This window comes from Centropristis striata, chromosome 22, assembly GCF_030273125.1.
Source record: "Centropristis striata isolate RG_2023a ecotype Rhode Island chromosome 22, C.striata_1.0, whole genome shotgun sequence".
Lineage (NCBI taxonomy): Eukaryota > Metazoa > Chordata > Actinopteri > Perciformes > Serranidae > Centropristis > Centropristis striata.
Window position 1 is genome coordinate 16,090,272 of NC_081538.1, and position 19,958 is coordinate 16,110,229.

A 19,958-nucleotide genomic window follows, 5' to 3' on the forward strand; every position below is an offset into this window, starting at 1 on the left:
ATATATATATATATATATATAAATAATCAAAAGTGTATCTTTTTGGCATTAAATATAAGCTTTTTAAAAAATATCTGCATTGTTGAGGTTCTACAGTTACAATAATGATAATAATAGTAATAGATTTTGGTTGGTCCTAGTGCCTGACCAAGGCCGGATTAACCATATGGGCAACTGGGCAATTGCCCAGGGGCCCTCGACCTCTAAAGGGCCCAGGGCAGTGTGGGCACAAGCAAAATATCTGGTTATCTCTCTCTTATATGTTCAACTGTCCATTGGAGCCGTTGCTCAAAACTGAATTTTGAGGTGATTTCAGGGGGATTTCTGTTTAAAATGAGCTGAGGACCAAAATGCTACTTGATTCTAGATTCTTGATATTTGTTTGTGTCTTGTTTTCCTCTGTAATGCCTCTATCAATTCAATACATTTGTGCTGCTGGGAATAGGTGTTGGTAAATAAATATTGGATGCTTTGAAAGTGGTTGCTTACTTATTTTTTGTGAAAATTGAGGACACTTCCTTCCCTATCTTTTTCTGTCTTTTTGTACGGTGTCCTTGAGTGCCAAATAAGGCACCTTCTAAATAAAATGTATTATTATTATTATTATTATTATTTCTACTATAGTAATAATAACAATAATAATAATAATAATAATTATTATTATTATTATTATTATTATTATATTATATTATTACTATATTATTATAGATAATAATAATAATAATAATAATAATAATAATAATAATAATGATTATTATTATTATTATTATTATTATTATTATCTATGTAGTGTGTCAATTTTCCCAGATTATACTGATGCTGATGTGTTTTGTTTTCATAACATCATATGTGAGTGAGTGGCCTAGTGCTGCACTTGTAGTTCTATGAGCGTTTGCACATCTGTACATGAAAATGCACTTGATGACAGTTAGTTATTGATGTATTGAGTATATTAAATGTATATTACTGTAATTTATTCTGTATTTTGCCAGATTATGGTGCAGATTGCCAGTGTAGTGTGTGTGTGTTGTCATCTCTCTGCCCTTTGCCCCAGTCACAGAGCCAGAGTCACTCCCACTTGTTCTCCGTTATCCGTGTTTACTGGCTCACACCGGGACACAACTGGACTGCAACATGTCTCGGGCTGCGGAAAGACTCAAACTGCTGATCAATCATCTCGATCGATCACCTGCCGCCATCGTATCCTTTTGTTGTGCTTTGTTTTATCTGTTGGATCATCCGGCCTCCGCAGAGCGGAACAGGTTTGATCCGTTAGCCGATAGCTCCGCAGCTAGCGGCGGACAGCTGTGATGGGCTAGCCCGGTGTCCGGTGCTGGACCGCAGGCCTTCAGGTCTATGAGGAGAAATAAGGGATTGATATCATCTACTGCTAACTATTGTTGCTCATGAATGCTTTTTTAATGTTAATGAATTCGCCATTTGCACTTAGAGTAACAATAACAGTGACATTCTGAATTGTAGCAGCCGCCATTGTTTTTGTAGTCTAACAGTATGTAAGTTTTGTGAAGGCTCTGAAATAGTGTTTTATAACAATATTTTTATGGTAATTTGTGGAGACGCTAGCTTATTTAGAAGGTGTTAGAAAAATTGCATGAGGAAACCTTGAAAATTGATAATCTGTCACCGACAGAAAAAACCTCACCATTTTTCTGCGCATTCTTTGATGGGGAAATGAAGAGCTGGAGACGTCCAAGTTTCTCAGTTTAACAAAAGTTTTATTACAATACGTCAAAAAATGTGCACTTTACAGAGATCTCCGGGTTCAAAATTAACTCATGTCCCTGAATACAAACAGACGTGTTTTCAGTTCGTGAAGTCTGAACCCCGTCTCCCTCCCTGGAACCCATTAAAATAACCTTACAATTGTTTACAAAACATGCTGGTTGATTTCTTCCAGGAAGTCCCGCCTTCCTGATCCGCTCATTCGCCAGTCTTCTTTCATACCGTCACACATCAGGCCACCTGGGCAATACAATCACTGCTACCCAGGACAAGGCCTTATGGCCTGCTAACAAACTTGTTAGCACAAACATTTTTCCTTGTTATGACTTACAGACATTTTCACACGGGACTTTCACTTGGCCTTCTGTGGCCCTCCTCTCCAGACACACATACACACACAGCAAAAACTCTGCATCAATATATCTGGATGTCATTCTTTGTGAGTTATAGAATCTTAATCAGTTTAAGCAAATGGAATATATGTAATTAAAGTAATCATAGTTTTCTACATCAATATTAACACACAAACACAATCAGTGTATCAAATCATATTGTCTGACTTAATATAAATGCATAGAGATATTTATTACAGTCAAGGTTTGACCTTTGATAGTGACCTGCGTCAGAACAGAGAACAGAGACAGAGAACAGAGAAATAAAGCATAAAATCACATACCAATATAGAAAATAATCAATTATTTTAACAATTCCCTCTTTTGGCCTAACATTCATTAGGCCAACTCAAACAAAATTATGAATAGTAGCAATATCAGTGAGCAGCAAAGCATTTCAGAGTGGATTAATGTCATTTGATATGGGGAAAGGGTTTTACCTTGGTTACCATGGAGATGCAAAACACAGACAGAACAGATATGAGAAATACACACAACACACAACACCACTATGCTTGTGTCATCAATATGTCAATTTCTGTACATAATATAGTAATATTACCACCGTCCACTCTCCCCCTCGGCTCCAGGTGACACAGAACAGGAAGCACTATAAACAGAGATAGCAGAGCCAAACAGAACAACACAGCCGTACCCAAAACAATCTTTCTGTACCCATTTATCAAAAAAAAAATTTTGCAGTATATAATGTCAAAAACAATTGATTATATGAATATGATTTTTTTCATGAATGTATGATTCTCACAGCTCTTTTTTAACCTGATATGGACTTGCCCAACGTGGTTCTGTCCACTTCCTGTTGATGACCTTCAGCCACACACACTCAGAGAGTCTTACACTCTTACCCGAGCTTTTCTCTGTCTGGAGCTGTCATGTCTCCTGGACCTGTGTAGACAGGAGGCTTCCAGTGCAGTTAATGTACAGCAAAAGGACACATGATCCAACTGTGGTAAATCCAGGGGCACCCCCCTTTCACCCACAGTGGCTGGTCCTTTAAAACATTTACTGTAGAATAGTGAAGCACACTCAGTGGAAATGAAACCAAAATGTAACAAAATATCTCAGTACACTGATAACTGAATCAGTATCGGAGAATAAATTGCAAGAAATGTTGGGGCAAGAATATAAATTCAGGCAGATTGTGAGTTCAAACATCCAAAAAAAAAAATTTTTTTTAAAATTACATACAGTTCGTAGCAAGCAAGTTGCCCTTTTCTTTTCTTTTCTTTTCTTCTCTTGTCAACACATACTAATACCTTCTTTTTTGTCTCTCTTCCCTTACGTACTCTTTTCCATCTATTACACTCACTTGATTTCAACCACCTGTCATCTATCTTTTAGCAAGACATCACATCAACTTACACAGGAAGTTGAGCAACTTGCGTTAACAATCTATATCAGTTCCAAAACATAACTTTGACCAATGGGGTAAAAACAGACTGCATTTAAAACGGCTGCAATTTACTATATAAATATATATTTGCAATATAATGAATGGGCAAAATTTAAATATGCTGACGGGACTTCTGATAAATCCCCCCTCTTTTATTTTTTAATTTTTAATTTTTTTAACTGGCCTTCAAGACAAGTTTCACTCTGTCTTTTATAATTTTGTCACCAACGTCAAGGCCAAAATGTTGTGATATTTTTAACAGCTGCTTTTTTGTGCAGAAAGCCAATAAGCTCCACTGAAAGGAGAAATAAAAAATAAAGAACAAAATAAAAATAAAAAATAACTCATCAACACTTGTCATACTTGGGTGTGTGCAAAAAATCAATACACAACCAGCCAAACACTATGGCCTAGACAGTAAACAATGCTCCCCTCTAGCTGACTACCTGACCATTACTATCTAGCTAATCTCAACCCTAGTCTTCATGTGGATGACCAGCGGTGGGTATTTAAACACTGAAACTCATGGCGAGGTGAAGCAACCAGAACTGGCCACTTCCCCTTGACCATGATGTGCTCCCGAGACAAATGCTCTAACCAGAGCCACCACAGCACTAGTAAAACAAAAAATATGACGAAACCCAAAGGGGTAACGCCACTTGGCCTCACAGGGGAACATTTGTTTACATTACAATAACATTCTGCACACCAGTAAATTACAATTATACTACGCTTCCACACAGAGCAGGAAAAAAACAACCAAAAAAAAACCTCCTCCACCCAAAACATAACTCATAAAGGGGAAAAAAACATAAACCAAAGATAAAAGTCAGAATAGGTAAGTGAGTGTAACTGTTAATTTGAAAAGAAAAATGTTATGTCTCCATAAACAAAACAATCAGGCCTGAAGGAGAGAACACCAGGCAACCTTGGAGCCTCTGTCTCTCTGCCTGCTTCTCTCTTTTCTCTCTCCACACTGAAAATAACTCAAAAGATTTACTTAAAAAATATATTGTCAGTATTTGCACACAAATGATTTCAGTAAAATGTAATGCTGCAATATCAAGTAACACTCACTTGCAAGTATCAAGTAAATTTTACATTCCATAAAACATAACAGTTCTGAAGATATTAAGTAACATTTACTTAATTCCATCCAAGTTTAAGTTATATTTATTTAACCAAATTAAGTAAAGTCTATTTGTTTTTTCATAAACAAGAACATCATTTTACTCAAAAATGTAAGAACACTTTATATATCTGTACATTGTAAAAACAAAAAACAATAGCTACTCAATAAAAAATGAGGCAACAGTTTGCACGCAAGGAAGTGCCTGTCAATTAGAAACAGACAAAATTCTCTTGATTTAGAATTACATACACATAAAGATTATATTTAATATGATCAAAAATAAGTAGAATACTTCTCAAACATTTTTATATTTAAAGTTACTTAAACAACTGCCTCAAAATCAAGGACACATTTATATTGAATACATTTTATCAAATATATTAAGTAAAACAAAGTGACTACAGAACAAGTCAATCAATCACCTTTGACTTTGTAAAAATAAAATACAATAAAAACTGAGCAGGTAAAATTTTAACCAAAATAGAAACTGGCAAAGCTGTTTTACTGGACATAAATATTTCATTAGATTGTGCAGGTGTCCCAATTATTTTGTACTTATTACAGATCTGGAATAGTACTTTTTAAATATGTAGTGAAAACTTATCACCCTCTTTCAACATTCATTACAGAAATCACACACTCAGACACGCTCAAAAACGTTTCACTCACACAGACATGCTCAAAACAACTTCTGGGGGAAGGTCAAGACAGAAACAGTCTCTTAAACTTTGAGCAGTGGTGTAAGGATTATTCATACCCTTATTTAAATGGAAAAACAACCAAACAAACAAACAAAAACAATTTTTTTTTTTTACACGTACTGCATTAAAATTTGTACTAACAGTAAATTAAAGATGTATCTCCAGCAAAAGGAATTTAAAGTAAGACTTAGTATATTTTTAAAAGAAAAATATCCAAATTTTAAGTACAAGCAGGGTAGTGACTGGCCTTGACCAGTGTGTGGATACTTCCACCTATATTTTTGTATGTATAACACATAGTAATGTAGTATTTAAACTTATTATCACCATTATTAACCTACACCACCTGATACCATCCCCCACACACACACCCACGCAGCACACACTTTTCATCTCACACACCTATTTTCATCCCTATATTGAGTGAAGACATGCTCTTTAAATTTGACTTTGAAGTGTTTAATTCTTCACACATCCCATTCCAAATTTTTACTCCACTGAATGAAATGCAGAACCTTTTTTTCTATGATATATATGTTCAGATAAATTACTTTGCAACCCATGCTGAGTCAGAGATTGTATTGGACGCATTGCCCCGTGTTATGAACCAGACTGAGAAGCTTCTACAACATTTAAAAGAAATGTTGCGCTCAGACACTTGGAGTTAACTCAGTTCGCACACAGTTTTAAATACAATCTTGACAGAGTCATCAATTATTAAAACAAACCTCCCACAATACCAACAGACAATTCTCAGAGTAGACACACAAGACGTGTAATCTTTAAATTCACTCTATGAGAAAAGACCCAGCCCATACATTTCAACCCTTCATTAATCACTCTGATTGATTATTATATAAACACACATGTTAATAAAACTTCTTGATTAGAACAGTCTTAATTCAAACATTTTGATTGGAATATTGATTGGAGAAATACAGCGAGACACTTTGCCTCCTGATTTTTGGCCGGATTTTCTAAAAAGAAAATCCCCCTTTAAAATCAACACAGAGAACCGTATTCTCTGTCTTCAGGCTGGATTAAAATCACGTAATCCACCTTTTCTGCAGTTTATACAGCGGACTCCAACCGCGGATCCCTGTTTTCGGCGAGACACCCCGGTCCCCCTTTACATCAAAAAGGCCTTACAGCGGGACCGTTATCCCCTGTCTTCGAGCTGGACAGTCGTATGCCCCCTCTTTCTTCTATTTTTATTTTATTCTATTTTAATTTTTAATTAAAATAAAATGTTTTATTTGTTTTATTTATTTTTTTATTATTTTTATTATTTTTTATAAGTCAATAAATCTTCTTGACGTATTGTATTTCTAACTATGACATCTGTTTTCTATTGACAACAACTCAATTTTGCAATTAGGCCAATTTGCACAGATTTTATTAAAAAGGTTTGTGCTCACCTTCCTTTTTTAGGGTACCCTGCTGTTGTCAACAAAGTCTGGATGTCAGTGGTATCAGCAATAATTCAGGCTGTTATCTATTTCCAAAGAGAATTACAGGTTAAATTTCAGATCAAGCATATATAAAAAATTAATTTTAATACTCACGTCCTCCAGCTTCCATTCCCCATCACGTCGGGGTCACCATTTGTTAGAAAAATTGCATGAGGAAACCTTGAAAATTGATAATCTGTCACCGACAGAAAAAACCTCACCATTTTTCTGCGCATTCTTTGATGGGGAAATGAAGAGCTGGAGACGTCCAAGTTTCTCAGTTTAACAAAAGTTTTATTACAATACGTCAAAAAATGTGCACTTTACAGAGATCTCCGGGTTCAAAATTAACTCATGTCCCTGAATACAAACAGACGTGTTTTCAGTTCGTGAAGTCTGAACCCCGTCTCCCTCCCTGGAACCCATTAAAATAACCTTACAATTGTTTACAAAACATGCTGGTTGATTTCTTCCAGGAAGTCCCGCCTTCCTGATCCGCTCATTCGCCAGTCTTCTTTCATACCGTCACACATCAGGCCACCTGGGCAATACAATCACTGCTACCCAGGACAAGGCCTTTTGGCCTGCTAACAAACTTGTTAGCACAAACATTTTTCCTTGTTATGACTTACAGACATTTTCACACGGGACTTTCACTTGGCCTTCTGTGGCCCTCCTCTCCAGACACACATACACACACAGCAAAAACTCTGCATCAATATATCTGGATGTCATTCTTTGTGAGTTATAGAATCTTAATCAGTTTAAGCAAATGGAATATATGTAATTAAAGTAATCATAGTTTTCTACATCAATATTAACACACAAACACAATCAGTGTATCAAATCATATTGTCTGACTTAATATAAATGCATAGAGATATTTATTACAGTCAAGGTTTGACCTTTGATAGTGACCTGCGTCAGAACAGAGAACAGAGACAGAGAACAGAGAAATAAAGCATAAAATCACATACCAATATAGAAAATAATCAATTATTTTAACAATTGATAGTCCTTTTGTTTTTAGGCTAGTTGAAAGCTTACCTTCAGTATTTTATCTTAACTTAATACGTTAAATGAAAAGTAAATTTTAAGTAAGTTTTTCTATTTCTTTTCACACTGTCGTTATTAATAGTGTTGGTGGAAGCTAAGTAGAAAGCATTGCTGTTCAAGTTAAGTATTTTAACAGGTAAAACATTACTTTGATTTTGTGCCCCCAACTGTGTGCACTTTAAGTACTCAAAAAAGGTAATGCAACTACTTGAATCACTATGTAAATGTCAAGTCAAATGTATTTATATAGTCCATTTCATACGGCAGGCGTAAACTCAATGTGCTTAAAGTAAAAATCATACATGACAGAAATATGCAATATACATACACTAAACATTGCATTAACATTACATATAAAACAGATAAAATAAACCATGAAATAATGTGACATATATAAAAACATATAAGACAGCATAAAAAAATTAGGGTGGAGTAGGGTAAGAGGTAGTGGTATTATCATTGTTAAAAGAAACAACAATAGTACTGCTTTTAAAAGAGCCTTTTACCCTTTCCCTAACTAAAAGCTTGAGTTACTGTGGTAAAGAATTCCAGAGAGTAGGACCAGAATGGCTGAAGGCAACATTCATAGCTTTAAAAACAAGAATGTGACTGTGCTGTGCTGTCTCATTTCCTTAACAGATACTTTTCAGAGAGCTGCACCAACTTCTGCTCAAACTTACACCTACAGTCACCCACAGAGACTGAGGTAAGGGCATTAGATACACCTTTGGTTTCAGTTGACACGGTCATTCCAACACAGCAGTTGGCAGCCTCAACAGTTGCCTCAGGCCTCAGGTTATCCACAATTATACAACCAATGTTTATCATTCACCTCTGACACAGTTCCTATAGTGCTCCCTTCGATCACGTCGCTGTCCCACTTTTCTGCTCTGTGTGTGTAACAGCTGGTGGTGCATTCAGGTTCCTATTTTTAGTTTAGTGGCAGTTCTTGTTATGAACTAGAAAGTAGGGCTGGGCGATATATCAATATATATATATATATATACTCCTTGTTAGGGCTGGGCAATATGGACCAAAAGTCATATCCCGATATATTTAGGCTGAATATCGATATACGATATATATATACTGAAATTTTATATCACAAAGTGAGAGCATGTTCAGTCAAAGTCAAATATGACATTTCACAAGTAGTTTTATTCAAACTGTTTATTTAAGTGAACATAAATACTGTATAACAGGAGCACCTTTTTTAAAATCAAAGCTCCATAAAGTGCACATTTAAAAAAAAAACATAAATAAAAATAGCCTATGAAATAAAATAGGCCAATCTTTTTCCGAAATAAATATATTTATATGAGAAAAGAATAACATTACAAAATAACTAAATATGACAAATCCTAGTAAGGGCAGAATTTATATATAAAGAAAGAAAAAAATATATATAAATATATCGGGATATGACTTTTGGTCCATATCGCCCAGCCCTACTAGAAAGCAGCTTTTTGTTTAAAAGTTCCAGAAAAGTCTCTCATGTCCTGCTTGTTGTCACCACCTTCGCGAACAACTACGATTAAGTGTAAATCCAATGTGACTTGAATGCAACATTGATAAACACACAGTCTATCAATCATTTGCCGTTTATCAAAACCTTTCATAACACATGTAATGACATTCTTGTGTGCTATTACTTTCTTTGGTAGATACACGTGTGATACCGACCTTCTGACCCCAGAACAGAGACTCTTCTATGAGGAAAATGGCTTCATGCTCATTAAGAATCTGGTGTCTGCTGAGGACATCGACAGGTTCAGGTGACCATCAGGAACTCTGACAACTGCATAGATAAAACAAACTAACTACAGTTAATACAAGTTATGATGATGAACCTATTATTGAGATTATCTTACTGTATATTTGTATCAATATAAAATGTAAATCTACGACTCCAAAACTTTTTTTAACCCTTTTGTACTCCTCCCGTCGACTATACACCCATCCTCCTCAGGGGTCAAAAAGGACCCCATGACATTAGACTGGTTTTAAGACAAGTATAAAAAAATTATTAATTATTAATAACTTTTTTTTTCACCTTTTAAGGCAACTCATGACCAACACATTGATAAATAATTACCATATTTTTTTCATTATTATTGGTCAATTTTATTCAAACATACAAAATTAGGCCTCATATCAAGAGAAAAAAAAGTAATAAAACCTGAATATTTTTTTTAATAGATATAGTGAAATAATAATTTCTTGATGGGAATGCATGAAGTGAAAAGCAATGTTCATTTTTGGATGTCAGCAAAAAAAAAAGAATCACACCCATCCTCCCCATGGGTCAAAAAGGACCCCATGATATTAGATTGGTTTTAGGATATGTAGAAAAAATTATCACCAACTTTAAATTCATATTATCTATAAAGGATGCAGAGGGGCACATATGCTGCAAATTTCAAGCAATTCTATGAAAGTTAACCTAATATTAATGGTATGATGAAAATGATTTGGGGTCAAAAAGGACCCCAAGAGTACAGGAGGACCTGCAGAAGTATTTGTGAGGTGATGACTGTGATCTGTGTGCGTTCTTCAGGAAGGAGTTTGAACGGATCTGTCGACGGGAAGTTGAGCCTCCAGGTCTGGTGGTGATGAAGGACGTGGCCATCGTTAAGTCAGAGTTTGTAGAGGATCAAAGAGCCGTCTCCAAACTCCAGGATTTCCAGGAAGATCCTGAACTGTTCCGCTACTGCGTTTTACCACAGGTACAACACACACCAGTAGATTTTGTTCAAAACTTCTTTCAGCTAACACTCTAAAAAGCAGCATGTAACAGTTAAACACCCTGACCTGTATATTGTCATAATATTGGGTATTTTATACACAAGTTCTTAAAAGTACTTTGTGTAGACTTTGGCACCCCCTAGTAGTAGCTTTAAAATAATTGTCAACTGTAGGCTGCACCAACTTTTAACAGGATGTGTCTTTTTTTTTTTTTTTACAAATGAAAGCCTATGCCAGCAGAGTAAACTCTATTTTTTAGAGAGCATGACATGAACACTGTTGGACAAAAATGTTTGCTGTTCTGTGTCAGATTCTGGAGTATGTGGAGTGTTTCACTGGACCCAACATCATGGCCATGCACACCATGCTGATCAACAAACCTCCTGATGCAGGTACGGAGCCATTAAGTAATGTTTAAGATAAACTGATTCTAGTTTATCTGGAGAACCACTTGCACCTTTTAATTAATCAAATGCACTTCAAAGTGTTTGAAAAAACCAGGAGGGAGGATTATGATAGTAAAATGTTAATAAAATGAAATTGAATAAAATATATCACAATTGTCAACATTAAAAATAGGAAAAACAAATATTAAAAAGTAAAGTAAATAATTACAATGAAAGTGGAAATATAAAAATCAATCAAAAGTATAATCACAAGTATTTCAGAGATTTAGTCTGGTGCACAGCCATAGTACCTTTTACATTTATAAAATAATTTAAAAATCTATACAAAACTATCAAGCTGCCAATTTTAAGACTCTAAAATGGGCACTATGTATGCGCTTCTTTTGTGCAGCAGCAGAATTTGGAATGAATTTTAGCTAGGGCTGGACGATATATAGATATAAAAGATATATCGATATATTTTTAAAAGTGATATGGAATTAGACCATATCCCATACATCGATATAGTTTAAAAAACATATTTCTTTATATGTAATTGCTGCCCTTACTAGGGTTTTTCATATTTAGTTCTTTTGTAATGTTCATTGTTCTTTTCTCATATAAATATATATATTTCAGAAAAAGATTGTCTATTGTCTATTTTATTAAATATTACATATTAAATTATTAAGGCTATTTTTATTTAAGATGTATTTTTTTATTTAAATGTGCACTTAATGGAGCTTTGATTTAAAAAAAAAAAAAGGTACTCCTGTTGTTATACAGTATTTATGTTCACTTAAATAAATGGTTTCAATAAAACTACTTGTGACATGTCATATTTGACTTTGACTGAACATTTGCTCTCACTTTGCGATAAAAATATCAGGATATGTATCGTATATCAATATTCAGTCTAAATATATCAGGATATGACTTTTGGTCCATATCGCCCAGCCCTAATTGTAGCTGATTTATTGTATTGCTCAGTATACCAGAAAGAAAAGTGTTACAATAATTTGCTAGTTGCTCAAAGACATATATAAAAAAGGTGTCAATATGACAACAGCTGTATTAAAGTGGCATTTTCTCTTACAAAGAAGCATCCAGTTTTATGCAAACACCAACTGTTGTTTCAGGTAAGAAGACGTCTCGCCACCCGATGCATCAGGATCTGCATTACTTCCCGTTCCGCCCTGCAGACAGGATCGTCTGCTCCTGGACAGCGATGGAGAAAGTGGACAGACAGAACGGCTGCCTGGTGGTCCTGCCGGGGACACACACCGGCACCCTGCAGGAGCACGACTACCCTGAGTGGGAGGTACAAACACACACACACACACAATGAAATTCTCCAGGAAGCTTATGTGTGTGTGTTTACCTGTAGGAGGTACACACACACACATCCTGTCTCGTGTGTCCTCAGGGTGGCGTGAACAAGATGTACCACGGAGTGCGTAACTATGACCCCAAGCACCCCAGGGTGCACTTGGAGATGGAGAAGGGCGACACTGTCTTCTTCCATCCGCTGCTGATCCATGGCTCTGGCATGAACCAAACACAGGGCTTCCGCAAGGTATTACCCAGAATCCACCTGCTGCCTTTGGCATTTAAAAAAAAAACAGTAACACTTTATATTAAGGTACACATATGCAACATTAATTAGTTGCTTATTAGCATGCAAATTAGTACCTTATTGGCTTATTGGCTCTTAATTAGTCATTAGGGCCTCGGGGCAATCGCACCGAGCACTGGTCCCATACAGCAATAGCTGTAGGGACCAGTGCTCGGGGCGAAGACACACACACAGGTAACTTTATGCGATTTTCGCTACACACACACACACACACACACACACACACAGGTAACTTTATGTGATTTTAATTACACACACACACAGGTAACTTTATGCGATTTTCGCTACACACACACACACACACACACACACACATTTTGAGGTTAAAGGGCATAGTTTGAAATCTCTGAAGAATATCATCATAGTGTACACACACCGGCAGTAGCCCCCGTGGCCCTTTCAGAATTTCCCCAGGGGAAATTTTCTAGTTATTAAGTATTATATTGTTATATATCGTTATAAATGCCTATTATATTGTTGTATATTGTTATTAATGCCTTATTCTGCATGGTCTTATTATACAACCAGTAAGCCATTAACTAAGAGTTTTCCCTCAATAACCTCAGAATTATTGATTATTATTAATATGTTGTTGTATAGGAGTTATGATCTTAATATGCTTTACTTTGTATGGACTTTATAAGGTGGTAGTTATGTAGTTATTGTGATCCTTTTTTTCAAAAATTGTTTTACTGAATTTATAAATTAATAAACATATATGAGCTCATAAAAATAAAAGAATGAATACCAAAGAATTTCCGTCCATATCAAAACGATTTTCCGAAGTATGGTTTAACTGTTGAACCATACTTCAGAAAATCTTTTAAAAGAAAAAAAACTTTCTGGACCACATAATGATCCTCTTCCTTAAATGTCTGGATGCGGTCTTAGACCAAAACACGTGGATTAACGAACCTTTGTGTGTTTCACATTTATAACAGAGGGTTGAGCTGTTGGGAAAAGTTTTCTGTAGGCAAATAGATGTTAAATAAGTGAAAAAGTGTAAATTCTTGTATACAATTTGACGTACATTTCAGAAAGATTCTATTGCAATTCTTGATCCATGGTGTTTTCCTATTCTTTAAAAAGATTCTATAAAGTGGCGCTTTTGGACGTATCTGAATAAATCTTTATGCCGAATGTCACAAACAGGCCTGCAGGGTCTGACAGGCCTGTGGAAGTCCGCTCCATCGGACCAATAGTCCTGATTTGTGCTGAAAATCAGGATTCAATGCCAATGGGGAGCACAGAAAGTACAGAGAGAATACTTATACCTCCTCTACTCTTGGGGTCCTTTTTGACCCCAAATTATTTTCAACGTACGATTAATATAGGTTTACTTTCATAGAATTACTTGAAATTTTCAGCATATGTACCTCTCTGCATCCTTTATAGATAATATAAATTTCCCCCGTGGTCCTCGGGGGTTAAAAAGGACCCCATGACATTTGACTGTTTTTAAGACATATAGAAAAAAATTATTACCAACTTTTTTTAAGGCAACTCACGACCAACAAATAGATTTTTAATTTTCATATTTTTTCATTATTACAAGTCCTAGTCTAATGTCATGGGGTCCTGTTTGACCCCCGAGGACCACGGGTGTGATTCTTTTTTTTATTTTTGCTGACATCCAAAAATGAACAATGCTTTCAAAACATAAGTTTCACTAAAAGTTGACAGAACCTACTCTGTGCATTCCCATCAAGAAATTATCAGTTCACTATAAATATTGAAAAAAATATTCAGGTTTTATTACTTTTTTCTCTTGAAATGAGGCCTAATTTTGTATATTTGACTAAAATTAGTTGCCTTAAAAGGTGAAAAAAAGTTGGTAATCATTTTTTTCTACATAAATATTTTACCAGTAATGTGTTTGAAGTAATTATATTATGGTTAAGAGAACTTACAGTATCTGTTTTGACCATGTAGTGTAACACACTAGAGCTTCAAGTAAACCAGAACAAATCCCCATATTCATAAACCAGTTTGTCATCAATTTAAATTGAGCTGGCCAGTAGCAGAGTTGTATACTGTGTAAGGATAAACCTCCCACTTCAGTTCACAGGGTTTTTAATTTTTTGTAAGTTACAAAAAGCAGATCATACCAGATTTGATGAAAATACATATGATGACAAATTGAAAAGGAAATGCTGTGTAAACATGTGTTTCCAGGCCATCTCCTGCCACTATGCCAGCGCTGACTGCTATTACATCAATGTGAAGGGAACCACACAGGAAAACATAGAGAAAGAGGTGAATGACATCGCAGTCAGGAAGTATGACATGGGCAACCATATTGACTTAAAGGTAAGACATTTACATTCACATTACTTTTAATTTTATACAGTTTACACACTACAGGTGCATCTCAATAAACTAGAATATGATGGGAAAGTCAGTTTCCAGCAGTTCAAGTCAAATAGCCGAGTATTGAGTCATATAGATGCAAAAATATAGATCCGTTAGCCGATAGCTATAAGATATAAAAATACTTTTTTAAATTGGTCCTTTGTAATATTAATTTTTTTTTGAGACACTGAAATTTAGGTCTTCATTAAATGTAAGCCATAATCGTTATAATTAGAAGAAATTAAATAAATTAAGACATGAAATATTTCATTCTGTGTGTAATGGATCTATATAATGTGTTATTTCCACTTTTTGAATTGAATTACTGACATAAATAAACTTTTATATGATATTCTATTTAATTAAGAGACGCCTGTACATGAATACTAGGGCAGGGCAATATGGGCCAAAAGTCATATCCCGATATATTTAGGCTGAATATCGATATATGATATATATCCTGATATTTTTTATTGCAAAGTGAGAGCAAATGTTCAGTCAAAGTTTCTTGTATAAAGCTATTTTCCACAGATAAATTAGTGTGCCAGGAAAAACTAGGGTTGAAATGTCTCACTTAAAGTATATCAAATTAGGGCTGGGCGATAAGGACCAAAAGTCATATCCTGATAAAAAAAATGTTTTAAAGTGACAACAAATGTTCAGTCAAAGCCAAATCTACAATTTCGCAAGTAGTTTTATTGAAACCGTTAGGTTAAGTAAAACATGAATACTGTGTAAAAACAGGTGTAACTTTTAAAAAAAAAATCAAAGCTCCAGAAAGTGCACATTTAAATAAAAAAAATATCTTAAATAAAAATAGCCAATGAGATAAAATAGCCAATCTTTTTCTGAAATAAATATATTTATATGAAAAAAGAATAACAAACATTACAAAAGAACTAAATATGACAAACCCTAGTAAGGGCAGCATTTATATATAAAATATATATTTTATAAATATATCGATATATGCGATATGGTCTAATTCCATATCACATTTAAAAATATATCGATATATATTTTATATCGATATATCGCCCAGCCCTAATGAAGACGTGATTTAAGTCGCACAAAATCAGAATGTATAAGAGTGAATGACAGCATGTACATTGTTGGTAATGTCTGATTTAGATAACAAATTGATAACCTAGAATCAGCCTACAGGTGGATGGAGGTGAGAAGAGATAGGTTAAAAAGGCCCGACCAAACTACAAATTCTTCACTATTTTTCACACAATTCACACAGATACAGAGTACAAATGGTGTTGATGTTAGGCGTCTAAGCTCTGATCTTGTCACCCCCTGCATGTGTACACTTAAAAGCTTAAGATAAGAAGTGATAACAAATTTTAAGCTGCATTAAACACAAAACCAAACACCAGCTGTTTATTATGTGTAATCCCCTATGTATAGCCATCTGTCAGATACAAGGAGAGGAATGTATTCTGCTAAAAATCAATGTGGGGAAACATTTTTGCTGGATCCACTCTGAGTGATTCACCTACAACAGCAGCATGACTGCCATCTGCCACCCAAAGATCACCCTCAACATCTAAGTGGGTTTTTTTAATGGTAAAATTGCAGTTGTTTGTTCTAATGTAGGTGTGGCAGCAATAACAACATAACTAGTTCATGTCTTGTTATTGTTTATAAGATGGAAATCTGCGAGATGTGTATAAAATCCCCCATTATATGTCTGTCATGAGCTACATTTACTTTGCGGTCAGACTTTGCAAAGCAGCAGCATTTGTATTTGGGAGCCTGGAACTCATCAGAGGGAGAAACACATCAGCATGTCAGTGTTAGTAGTAGTAGTCATTATCATGCATGCATAGAACTGACTGGGCTACTGGATTAGGGCAAAAATATAAATATAAATAAATTATAATAAATATAATAAGAAATTAGACCTGTCCAATGTCAGCTGGCATTGTCTCCAACCCCCCGGTTCAATCAATCCCTGTTCAATGACCATGATCATTTTTGGAGAAATTCTGAGATTATAATGGGTGTGTATTGCACGGAATGTTCGTGTCACAGTGTGTGACATCATCGCCAGAATGTAGAGGGAGAGAATAAATTGTCAAAAAATAAATTTGAAAACTGCGCTCCAGACCGCAAATTCCACAAAATTTGTCTTCTCCCTCACAATCCTCTGGTAAAGCTGTCAGAGTTATAGTTTGGGCGAAGGACGCACAGATGCGCCACCAACACCACCAACAGCCTCATTGGCTCCCATATTAAAAACGCAGGAAGATTTCGGAAAAAGGGACATGTAACAGTTCTTTTAGATCGCTCTAACAAAGCTATTTTTTAATTTTTCTTAAAAAAAAACATATGTAGATGTTCAGGAAGAACTCTGGACGCTCAAAGTGAAGTCGGATCAATGATAGGTATTATGGTTTTGCCAAAAATGCTTTCTGTTCGAGGCCAGAAATTCCAGTCTGTCTACCTCTGCTGTCACTGAGCTGGAACAGGTGCCAGTTAATTCTGTTGATTGCTTTGATCTGATTGCCTTTGATCTTTGATGTGATTACAGTTACAGATACACACACACACACACATGTGCGTAAGCGCGCACACTCCTCACACATGCATACATATGCTTCAAACACACACACAGGTAACTTTATGCGACTTTCGCTACACACACACACACACACACACACACACACACACACACACACACATTTTGAGTTTGAAATCTCTGAAGAATCTCATCATTGTGTACACATACCTTTCAGAATTTCCCCAGAGGAAATTTTCTAGTTATTTATTATTATTTATTTTGTCAATATTGAGATCAGGATTATTCAACACAAATATTTATTGAGTTTGGAGACAACATGCATTCACTGAACTTTTTTTAGTGTGTTTTGAACAGTGGGCTTTCTTGAACTTTAAATATAATTCTACTGAAAAAAAAGGGGGGGGGGGGGGGGGGGACACGCAAAAAAATGCCCAATTAAAATATATATTTAAATAAATCATGTTAAAATTAATAAAAATAAACAATAACATACAATAAAAATAAATCAATTAAATCAACTATGTTTTAATGTCAGTTCACTTTTGTTTTGTATGTATTGTTAGTTTCTCCTAGATATTTTGGATCAGTAGGACCTGATTAGTACCAAAACTAAGCATTGTCTTTGAACAGGAAGGCGTTTTTGGAAAAAAAATGATGGGTTAATTTTGCTGTATAACACAATGAATTCACTAGTTTATAAAGCTGTTTATTTCTTTACATTTACACCCTCTCATTTAAAGAACGATAGTAAAAGTCTATTCGTTCTCAAATGAGTACTTCCTGATTAGCAGTGTCATAGCTTGTTGCTATTGCTAAAAAATAGTCAAACTACAAACATTATTAAGCACAAATAAACAAGTTTTAACCATAAAATCTGATCAGTTTTTGTACCTGGTCCACTTTTTTTCTGGGGATAAGCTGCTGATTGACTTTACCAAGATGCTGCCATTTGATTTTTATACTGATTAATGTATTGACTACTGAGGACAACAGGTCATAGTTAAGCAAAATTAAGTATAAGGTCCAGCAAACCTAAAATTAAATGTCCACATATGAGGACACAGGGTCACAGGAGGTTAAAGTGCGCTGTGTCTTGCTCCAAAAATGTCCTTGTATCAGGAAACTGACTGATTAGCTCCAGGACATAATTTAGTTGCATAGATAACATGTTAAAGGAAAGTTTGATTAACTAGACTGACCCTTTAACTCTGTTCTCCACACAGGATAGCTGGGCTTTCCGAGGTCGCCTGGTGCAAGGAGAGAGGACTTCACTATGAAGACGCCACGGACGAGTGATGAAAAATCTGCCACATTGTTGCAGAGTTACCAACGCTGAGCTGAAATGAGAACAGATTGATATGGTGATTAGATAAGAAGCAACAAAGCCACTATTTCTAATCATACAGTCCTTAATTTCCTTTCATAATGGGGGAATGACATTTTAGATCACTTGTTGTTTATTTAATTGAGGCTTCTGAGTTTGTGCTCATTGTAACATTTTGGAAATCTAGAGCATGTTGTTCTAATAGAATATATAGACGGGAAATATTTAGCTAAATGCAGCTGAAATATCACTTATAAAACAGCGAAATTGTGTGAACGCATCCTTTAACTGTCTATTAAATTGTTTAATTAACCAAAACCTTAATGGAAAGGGATGTTAATGATGATTTATGGCATGTTGATAAAGAAAAGTAATCACTGTGTTTCATAGAGAGGTAGAGCAAGTTGAGGAAGAGCAAAAGTCGAGTGAGAGAGAGAATAATGAAAGGTATATTTATGCAAAAATCTGTCAATGATAATTGATTGTATCTCTTGTTAATTAACACTAACAGAGGCCTTGACCTTATACTGCCTTATAATGTATCAACATGTTAATGTCCTCATGTCAGTTTGTTGATGAGATGCTTGTTTAGTAGAATCTTGTTGTGACAAATGTAATTTTTAATAATAATTCATAATAAAAATGACTGCTGAGACCTTGTTTAATTTCCTCTAAAGCTTCAGACACAAACACACAGCCCACTTAACCTCTAATGTAATTTAATAACAGCCAGTTATGTCATACAATTTTGAATGATTATGTCACAACATTATAATTAAGTGCCAATAATGTAATCAAATCTTGAAATTACAACACGTTTTTTTATAAATTACATACATACATATCTAATTCATGACATTAGTAATGTGTAGATTATTTTTAATTGAGTAATGTGTCAACAATGCGGAAACAGTATATTAACCTATTTAAACCAATACGAGAAAGAGGCTGCATTCAGGAACTGAATGCTCTGATTAGTTAGGATTAGCTGCAACCAGCAGGTCTGTAGGTAAGTCAGTTGGTCATTCGGGTCACATCATTTCTCCATCCTCTGGCAACACAGATAATTACTTAATTAAGATTCTCTTATTAGTCC

General features: G+C 35.1%; 1 protein-coding gene across 1 annotated transcript; it reads left to right on the forward strand.

Annotated features, from left to right (window-relative positions):
- Positions 1-1,051: 1,051 nt before the first annotated feature.
- phyh (phytanoyl-CoA 2-hydroxylase) lies at positions 1,052-19,517 on the forward strand. The gene is made up of 9 exons (XM_059325715.1): positions 1,052-1,200; positions 8,540-8,595; positions 9,554-9,664; positions 10,447-10,615; positions 10,945-11,026; positions 12,160-12,341; positions 12,447-12,596; positions 14,832-14,966; positions 18,762-19,517. The coding sequence occupies exons 1-9, from the start codon at positions 1,135-1,137 to the stop codon at positions 18,813-18,815; spliced, it is 1,005 nt and encodes a 334-aa protein (XP_059181698.1). The 5' UTR covers positions 1,052-1,134; the 3' UTR covers positions 18,816-19,517.
- Positions 19,518-19,958: the final 441 nt, after the last annotated feature.